Source organism: Bombus vancouverensis, chromosome 3 (genome assembly GCF_051014615.1).
Source record: "Bombus vancouverensis nearcticus chromosome 3, iyBomVanc1_principal, whole genome shotgun sequence".
Taxonomy (NCBI): domain Eukaryota; kingdom Metazoa; phylum Arthropoda; class Insecta; order Hymenoptera; family Apidae; genus Bombus; species Bombus vancouverensis.
In genome coordinates, this window is record NC_134913.1 from 1,036,692 (window position 1) to 1,047,235 (window position 10,544).

The following is a 10,544-nucleotide window of genomic DNA, read 5'->3' on the forward strand; positions in this document are numbered from 1 at the left end:
TTGCTAAACTAGTGACGTCGTAACTCATACTACAAACAAATGGAGATGCAGGAACAGTATTGTAGATACAACGCGTGGAGATGTAAGACGAAATTCATGTTATATAACACATGTGACATAGCTGTAGAGTGAGGGTAATGTGATGTTATATTATCGTCAAATTAAGGATATCGCCTAAAAATCCTGGATAAGCTCGAATCACACAATATCCTAGCAAAAACGAGAGAATGCTTCTCTATTGTAACGGTAAAAATCAGTGATCTCGCAACGAGACAGTGTCACTTACGTGATTCGGGTTTTAAAATGTTTCTGACCTAACGCGCGCGTTAGATGCACATAAGAAACCTCTCCTTAAATGAACCATAAAAACCGACGATGTGTTACATACGTACATAAACGTTGATGTATTAATCCTATCCATATAAAATATAGAAGCTAAAATTAATCAAAAAATTCAGTTTATAAATTCGTTTTCCTTTTTCTTACCTTCAGACCCTTTTGTCTCGCTTTTTCAATTGCTATTCCAAAATTAAGGCAATCTCCAGTATAATTCGGAACAACCATCAAAATACCAGCTAGAAACATATTATACACATAAAACATTTTATAATTTAATGCGTTACATTATATAACTCCATTTAAGATTTATGATAATAATATTAATAATACACTTCTGATCATGTATGCTAAATTGTTTAAATTGAAATCAAGGAAATGACTTAACGCCTAAACTTTTAGTTAAATTTTCTAATATTTTTTTTATATTTCAAAGCTTACGGAAGCAGCATGAAATTTTTTATCATCTGTTACTGGACACTCTGTATAGATAATAAAGATAGTACAAAATCTGTTTAACTTTGCGGAACTAAATCAGACATTTTGTGAAGTCTCGAAATTTCCGAAATTGGGATAAAAATTTTCGAAATAAAACCAGAAATTATTATTTCCTTTCCTTTTTTTCTAGAGATATCTAATTCATCAAGAACTAAAATTTTGACAAATTTTTTTGGAATAATCAAAGTATTTAATGGTGAAATGGTACCAATTAAAATCTAAGCAGAGATGCAATTGAATTATTATCAGTCAAGTAAAAATAAATTTATATGTATCGTCACAATACGAGGTGTTTCGAAATTTCCAATGTCCTCTCTCTAGTAATTACATATGAAATAAAGAAAAAGAAAAATTGTAAGAGAAACAAAGGTGACATAGTGAAATAGTAAAATCCACCAAACTCCAATGAGTAGAGTTCACATGTTTGAAAACTCGTACACATGATTTAAGAGTCAGCTCAGAGGAGAACGATATGATTTCAGAACCAGCTGTTCCTCTACAATATATCTAAAAGAATTTTTCTGGGAAGTAAAAGAGTTATATTAATTCATTCTTTACTTGTATCCTGGGTGTTCCGGATCTATGATACATCGTTACACTACCAATCATTATACAAATTGATTTTTAAAATTTGATATAAGTGACTACGTGCGTATGGGGCGCATACGACTGTAAATACAGACCAAATTGGCACCATTTTTTATTTTACGATCTCACTGTACCATTTTCACCAATCATATCAGAAATCAAGTCAAAATAGTCTATTATATCTAATACTATATTGTGAAGGTAAGTTTCGTAAAAATCGTAAAAAAACTAGTCATTTTGAAGATCTGTATTTTTCAAATATTTTAGATAAGAGGAAAATGATGACTTAAACATTTTTTTCGTATTAGTTATAACATATTCCAACTTGAAACAAATATCAGATATTCAGTACAAAAGTAACTTATTTAACGTAAATAACACGAAATGCTCAATTTTGGATTTATTCCATCTTGTTCTGTCTAAATCCAACGAAATTATAAATCTTACAACTTACTATTATTATATTGAGAAACACGGTCGATGGCATAAGAGATATGTTTTGACGGTGGTGCTGCGTATATTGAGCCTGCTACAGCCGCAGCTAACATACCATTTCCAACATAACCTAAAAGAATATTTGAAACTAATTTTATATTGTTTAATTTTACTCATACTATTATATATTCATTTAAAATTATATTATATGTACATATGTACATATATATTACATCTACATATATATAATAAAAGACGCCTTCGTATTTTTAATAGTTACAAAAATAGTAGTGCGTAACATTTATACCGGATATAGTATATCTACACATGTACAGTGTACAGAATTTAAAGATATTATTGATAAAAATTATCACAACGTAATTCTACACATCAGATTCGGTGAAAATTTAACTGAAAGAGCCTAAGCTTGTCTTTTAAGCTTGAAAATCAAAATCGTAAGAACAAATTTTTTTGCATCATATCTTACTCATCGCGAGAATCAACTTTGCAACTTTGTTAAGTCGCAACTTAACCGATGTTAAAGTTCTATTGTCTATTGCATTCACATAATTTGTAATATGTTCATATTTAACAATCAAATAGGAAGTAAATAACAGGATATTAATGCAGGAATAGAAAATTATTTTCTGTTTTTAAATAGAACGAAACACCTATCTTCATGATTTCTAAATATTGCAAGATTACGTTTTGTATGAAAATAACCATCCTAGCAAAAATTAGATAACCACGATTAGGTGTTATTAGGTCCGATCCAGATGAGTGATTTTTGTCCGTGCGATATCGCTGCAATCATATATGTCTTTATTCATTTTGTCAATTAAGAACAATGAAGATAAACATATGATGACAGTAATATCGCGCGGATAAAAGTCGCTTGTCTGCATCAGGACTTCATTTTTCCTCAGGTAGATACTTGAAGGACATATGAAGATCCACTATGTTTCTTGTAAATAGAATCACATTTCTTTATGCGTTGATCAGTACAACTCGTTATTCCACATAGGAAACTATCAAATTGGTAATTATGCCAAAAAGCCAGCTCAGAAGGTATTCATTATCTTTGTTACCTTGTTTCAAAGGCACAATTTATTAAAATATTTCCTGAACCAATTACTTTTTTAACATAACCAACTTTAGTAGTTTCTTGTGTGGAATAAAGAGTTGCGTTAACCAATGTATACAAAAATGCAAAAAGATACTGTTAATTATGCCGAGAAATGTTTCAATCAAAAGTTGAATAGCTTCTATTAGATGGACATTAATCGATGTAATTAGCATTTTCATAGGTGGGCGCGTAGAGGATCTTTGAAACTCAAATTTGTTTTCTTAAATGGAATTACCCATTTCAATATTCTCTATAAAAAGATGTTCAGCCATGTATGTTGCAAAGTTGTTTTGAAGATACTGTAACTCATATTTTGCAAAATAAAAATTAGAACATCTAATGAACTTCGATGTAAGTTGATAATTTTTTTATAGAAAATGTTAGACTTGGCGTTGTTTAATGTATAAAGGAATATATGATTCCTTTCAAAAAACAAACAAACAAAAGTACTAATTACGTCGATCATTGTCCTCCTCGGAATCATTCAATTTTTATTTGAAACATTTTTTGATATAATTGACAGTATTGAAAATATTTTAGCTTTCATCTTGGGTAACTCACCTTGTATGTAAACATATATATAACATTATATTTTAGAATATTTAACGACCCGACGACAGCAATTAGATTTTCGCACAAGACAAATTTTATTTTGCAGTAGCTAAGAACTTAATCAACTTATATTTTCTGCTACGGAATAATGAAAATATTTTAATTCCCAGGATCATTTTTATACAAATTTATATAAACGGGATTTCATTAAAATGATCAGTTCTGCCCGAGCAGCCGAGCTAAGCGGACGTGAAAAACAGTGCTTCAGAAAAGTGCGGCGAGTGGGGAAGAGAAAGTTACGAACGGCTACGCCCATAGCTAAATGGTGGAAACCCGTGTCTTCTATTAAGAAGACTACAAGCAAACCTACCATGAAAAAACAAATCTCACCGATAAAAATTATTAACAAGGACGAACAATACTACATAAATAAAACAACAAACACATCAAAAACAAGTCAACAAATAAACCAAGAACAGGACTGCTCAGTTACAATTGAAGTTGATATGGAAACCAATAAAGAAACAACTCAACAGGATGAAAGCTGGAAGGTGGCCAGCTACAATAAAAAACGAAAAATAACAGGTAATCTAGATACGGAAAAGCAGCGATGGCTGCAAGAATTACCAGTAAGAAACTCCTTCAGCTCGCTAACGGAAGAATTAGACGATGACCCAACAAGCAATACCACAATTCAACCAACACAACATTACAAAACCACCACCAATATTTGTTGAGGCGCAAATAATAGACCCGCTTATTGATCAACTAAACAATATAGTTGGAAAGGATAATTACACAATAAAACAAACAAAATTAGAACAGGTAAAAATCCAAACAAACACCCCAGAAAATTATAGGGAAGTGATAAAAGAATTAAGGAAAAAGAATGCTATATACCACACGTACCAGCTCAAAACGGAAAGGAGCTACAAAATAGTTATAAGAGGATTACATCCAAAAATTAACACAGAAAAATTAAGTCACGAACTAGCAAAAATTGGCCATCAAACAAGAACAATAAATAATATAACAAGGTACGATACGAAGCAACCATTACCACTATTCTTAATAAAACTGGAACCCAGAATGAATAGCAAGGAAATTTATGAAATCAAACAAATTCTAAACACAATAGTAACAGTGGAACCACCACGCTACAAAAAAGATATACCACAATGCATGCGGCGCCAACGATACGGTTACACAAAAAATTATTGTAGTAGTATCCCGGCATGTGTTAAATGTGCAAAAAATCACTTAACAATACACTGCCCATGCACAGGAAAAATGGAAAAAGTTAGATGTTATAATTGTAACGGAAACCATCCAGCTAGCTGTAAAGGATGTGTAATCAGGAAGCAACTTCAACGTAAACTGTTTCCACCAATTCACAATAGATCAGTCGATAACTACCGACAGCAACAAAGTACAACGGATAACGAAGCAACATTGAAAGCACAAAAGGAAATAAAAGCTATAAGCAGAAACACAGATCCCAAGGAAACCGAAGCTACGCGCAAGCAACCCAAAACATTAGACAAGCAACACCCATGAACAATCAGAGTCAAAGCAACAACACCGAAGACGCTACAGAAATCAAAGAACTACTAAAACAATCAATCAAAAACACCGAAGTACTTACAAAAATGATAAGCGAACAAAACGCAGTCCTCAGACAGCAAACACAACAAATAACAGTCATGCTACAACTACTTACTAACATGCTGAGCAAAAAATAAAAATGGACATGCTTAAAATAGCAGCCTGGAACTCTAACGGCCTACAACAAAGGGCCCTAGAAACTAAAACATTCCTATACAACAATAATATTGACATACCACTCGTATCAGAAACACACTTCACTACAAAAAGTTACATAAAAATACCGTACTACACCATATATGATACCAAGCATCCCTCAGGAAAAGCACACGGAGGGACCGCAGTAGTAATAAAAAACGACATTAAACATCATTTACGCAGCCAGGTTAGTAAGGAACATATACAAGCAATCACCGTTACTGTACGAACTGGTAGCAACCAATTACAGCTGCAGCAGTATATGTACCGCTGCGACACAAAATTACATCACAAATGTGGGAAGAGTACTTTCAACATTTAGGTGACAAGTATATTGCAGCGGGAGACTATAATTCAAAGCACACACTATGGGGATCAAGAATCACTACACCTCGAGATAGAACCTTGGAAAACTACACTAGAAACAATAACCTCAAAATATTATCCACGGGAAGACCGACATACTGACCGACAGACTTGAGTAAAATACCTGACCTACTTGATTTTGCAGTTACAAAGGGACTAAACGCAAATAAACTAAACACAGCACCCAGTCTCGAGCTTTTACCTCCGACCATACACCCATAATAATTACATACAGAAACAAACCAATACTTTACAGCAATTCAGAGACGCTATGCAATAAAACTACCAAATGGCAAACATTTAAAGAAATAATTGAGAGCAAAATCAACTGCAACATCCCATTGAAAACACCTGAACACATCGATCAAGCAGTAACAACATTTACAGAAACTATTCAAGAAGCAGCAAGAGCAACCACTATATCCACTATAACCACTGAATAAACCAACAGACAAACAAAAATAATTCCATTAGACATCCTCGAAAAAATTAGAGAAAGAAGAAAAGCGAAAGCAAAATGACAAAAACGTAGTGGCAAGTCAAATACCTAGGACTCCACCTAGAAACACAACTCACATGGAAACAGCATACTAAATCAATAATAGACGAAATACAGACAATAATCATAATATTTTCGTTTCTGTTCGGAACTTAGAATTTAATCAACTCATTAAAATCCTATTAACATTACAAACTATTAACATTAAATAGAAATTATGAGCATTTTACTGCATTCATTTATATACAGGCTGGATGATAACTGGTGGTACAAGCGGAAAGGGGGTGATTCTGCGCGAAAGAAGAAATCGAAAATATAGAATAAAAATTTTTTTTTTATTTTTTTTTTTTAATTTTTCCATCGAGACAACGATCTAGAGTGAGATCCGTTATAACGTACCGCACGCGTACCGAGCGAAAATTCAAAGTCGATTTTCTCGAAAACAAAGCCTCAAACGAAAAATTTTTATTGTATATTTTCGACTTCTTTTTTCGCGTAGAATCGCCCCCTTTTCGCTTGTACCACCAGTTACTAACCACCCTGTATATATAAGGAAATTTGCAATAACTAAATTGTGTATCTCCTCGTACTTTATAAGCAATTTTGGCCCATCCTAACTGTTCTAATGCCATAAAAATAATAACCAAAGCCACCTGGGTCATCTAAATTGTACAATTAAATTTTATTTGTTAGAAAATGTTAAATTTCGCCATCGTCGATAACTCTGTGCAGATTTTCTTCGAGTTTTGTTCCGTATAAGGTGTTCACACATTTGACTTTATTTTTCATACCAGTGTTGTTTCTAATATACATATTATAGATAATAATATTATGTTATGAAGCACGAATAATTGTTTTCTTTTTCTATGTTTACTTGTTAATGTCATACAATAATTTTTAACATATTCATATTTAGAACACTATGGACATATTCAAAGTATATGAATATTATCGGTATGTTATTTGTTTGAGTATAATACAATTATATATCACAAACAAAAAATGTAATCTATACCAAGTACGTTAACCATTTATGTTTATGTAGTTACAAAGTGCCATTGAATTACATTAATGTTTCATTTAGGCATTAATAAAAACCCTTATTATAATTTATAGCAATTTTTTAAGGAAGTGTTTAACAAAAAGGAAACAATTTAATGATATTACTGATTATGAACTATTTGAAAAAGTGGAAATAATTTAAACCTTTTATTGGAAAAATTGAAGTGATAATTGTAGCGTCTGTTTCAAAACTCAATATACTATAATCAATAATAATTAACTTTACATAACAAAAGGCCCGTAAGCAACAAGAAGTTTAATAATAATTATACTTATAATTACATTTAATGCCAGTTTATTCCGAATAGATTGGGTGTCATTTTTCTACAAAATAGAGAATAACATTAAAAAACAGCCGACAATCGCTAATTAAATACCGGAAAAAGCATGAATTAAAATCAGGGTACAAATTTAATCAAGACATATCAAGGAAAGCATAAAGTGAAAAGGATTGAATTCAAATAAAAATGTTTAAGCAGGCGTCATTTTAATGGTACTAGATTACATTAAATCCTATGGAAAGAAAATTTGATTCTTTTTAACATCACATTAAAGTTATAAAAAGAAACAATCCTGTGAAAAGAAATCTATCTAAGAACAGAATTGGTTCCATTATTTAATTATTATGTAAATACTATCTATTTATAAACATATAAATATGTTGTTTTTTAGCATATACAGTTTATAATTGATATTCTATACTTTTTATATATTTGGTATAACAAACAGTTCTTAATTTTAGTACAAAATTATAGCAAAAATAAAAATGAAACAGGAATATAAAAATCTTGTCACCAAATTTGAAATTATATATACAGGATAGGACACATAAATCGGAACACCAAAATATGAAAAAAATTCACAGAATTAAATTATACTATTTTAAAAGGCACATGCAATTGGTACATAATGTTTTTTCCGAAAGTTACTTTTTTAATGAGATTTCAAAGGACATCACCATTTTTTTGGACAGGGCCATATCCTTTATATATTATTAAATCTACTTCGGCATTATCTATAAAAAAAGCATTAACATATGTATGTCAACAAACTATTAATTTAGCAAATATTTTAACTCTAATTTATCAAATTTAATATAGAAGAGTCTTTTTGTTTCTTATACGTTAAATTTGACAAATTAAAGTTAAAATATTTATTAAACTAATAGATCCTCGATATAAATATGTTAATACTTTTTATAGGTTACACAGAGGTGGATTGACTAATGTATTAAAAAATGTGGTCCTATAAATAAAATAGTGATGACCCTGAAATCTCATAAAAAAATGACTTCCAAAGAAAACATTATCTATCATTGCATGTGCTCCCCCAAATAGTATAACTTTATCCTGTGAAGCTTTTTCACATAACCATTAATAACGGAGATATTTAGGCGTTTGTAATTATTTCCGATTTATATGTCCTACCCTGTATTTAAGATAACATTCAATTAACATGTTCCATATATTAAAAATATGTATCCAATATAGTCTTTAAGTATTTAAGTTTCGTTAGTCTTGTAACTACATAATGTAGGAAAGTTTCTTAGAAAATTAAGGAATTCCCAAATCCTTAAAAAATTTTGTTTTTTATATTACATAATTAATAGTCCCTAAACGCTTCGAAAATTTATATACGCATATACTTTTATACCGAACTGCAAATAAATTATGTTTACTGTTTCTTCCCTTGAATGAATTACAGTTTTATTTACTTATATCTTACATAAAATACATTAAGTTATAGATTTAATGTATTTAAATGAAATTAATAAATCCAAGTAGGATGTTTATTTTTATGCTTGCTAGCATTTAAGAAGTATGATATGACTCAAAATAAAATTGTATTCATAATACATAATAACATGCATATAGTGTTCCGATTTTTTAAAAAATAAAATAAGCGCATACCAGCCGCGAAAGGTTCGTGTCCACTTCCACCGCCGCATATCAGGGATACCTTATGTTTCCGTTCTTGAAGCTAAAATACAGCAAATTGTTAGTAAGATTGTTCATGGAAACGCCAACATATATAGTAAAATCATGACAACATTAGGTGTTATTCGTATTAATTTGTTTCATACAGAATATTCAAGGTTATGTACGTACGTTTGGCATCAAAACGACTTTATGAGATTCTTGATACTCCAATTGCGGAAATGCAAACGATAATCCAAAAAGAGATTCCGTGACGGCATTATTAACTTCGTTAACTAAACTCTTCATAGTTCTGAATAAAATTTTCGTAGGATACACACTGAAGTAAACGTAGCTGTTCACGAAATCGTTCTTCTGCGTACTGTGAACGAAGAACATTCAAGATTAATCTTCACTCCGAGGTCAAGAGTTATCGCACACGTTGAAATCGCAATAAAGACACCAATAACCCTGAATATACACGAGCTACACTTTACCGTGCGATTCCACTGCGATCGTATATCTGACTTTGTCGTATTTAACAGGAAAACAAAGAAAAGCATATGATCGCAGCGGGATCGCGCGATAAAATATCGCTTGTCTGTATTCAAAATAACACATATGTATTTATCATGAATGTTAACCAGTTAAGCGAAATGCAATTAGATAACATCGAGTATTTCTTTACACTTTGTGTATAGTGAAACTACACCATTTCTTAATGAATCTCATTGATACTCGAACGTCACACATACTAGCTTGCAACGACTTATGTAATTTTTCTTTATGTTTATATATTTATTAACGTATAATAATATCTATGAAACGTATTAAAATTGATTAATATCTTTAACTCCGATTATATGTTAACTTCTGATAATCTTAGTTTTGTAAGTGCTACTATATTGCATTTGAATAAATATTAAAAGCACGTGACAATTGGGAAAATTACGAAAATTTCGTTAAGATAATGAAAATGGAACTGTTTAAAACACTCTCGCTACCACGGACGACTAAAGTCGCTCGCCACGATACCTTTGTTTAGATACCACAGGCAACTGAAGTCGCTCGTCACGAAAATAATCCAGTCAAATTAAGCCTAACAAAAGTGAATCCATAAACAAATTGACAATAGAAATATTTTTGGATGATATGGTTCGGAACGATATTTAAAACAAAATAAACGACTTTGAAACAATTTTCCTCCGGTACTTCATAAATAACATATTGATTAAACGAAAAATATATGACTTTTCTTATATTTCGCTTTGTATGTTAAAAAGCATTTGTCATCCAACAAAAGGGTTTAAATGGAAAGTTATGTAGATCATAGAATTATCCGTAAAATGAGACCTATTACATT

At 31.0% G+C, this 10,544-nt stretch overlaps 1 protein-coding gene across 8 annotated transcripts in view; it reads right to left on the reverse strand.

The window, feature by feature from the left end:
- The window catches only part of LOC117164121 (triokinase/FMN cyclase), an 83,064-nt gene extending 72,859 nt beyond the window's left edge, over positions 1-10,205 (reverse strand). The window contains exons 1-5 of one of the 8 annotated variants that reach the window (XM_076628046.1): positions 9,870-9,984; positions 9,374-9,563; positions 9,176-9,245; positions 1,877-1,987; positions 487-575 (exon numbers count right to left, since the gene is read on the reverse strand). In XM_076628046.1, the coding sequence (XP_076484161.1) occupies positions 487-575; positions 1,877-1,987; positions 9,176-9,245; positions 9,374-9,563; positions 9,870-9,934 (525 nt within the window). In that variant the 5' untranslated portion in view covers positions 9,935-9,984. Of the gene's footprint in view, positions 1-486; positions 576-1,876; positions 1,988-9,175; positions 9,246-9,373; positions 9,564-9,825; positions 9,985-10,133 lie in introns of those variants that run through there. The other 7 variants (XM_076628048.1, XM_076628045.1, XM_076628042.1 and 4 more) reach the window with 7 other exon arrangements.
- Positions 10,206-10,544: the final 339 nt, after the last annotated feature.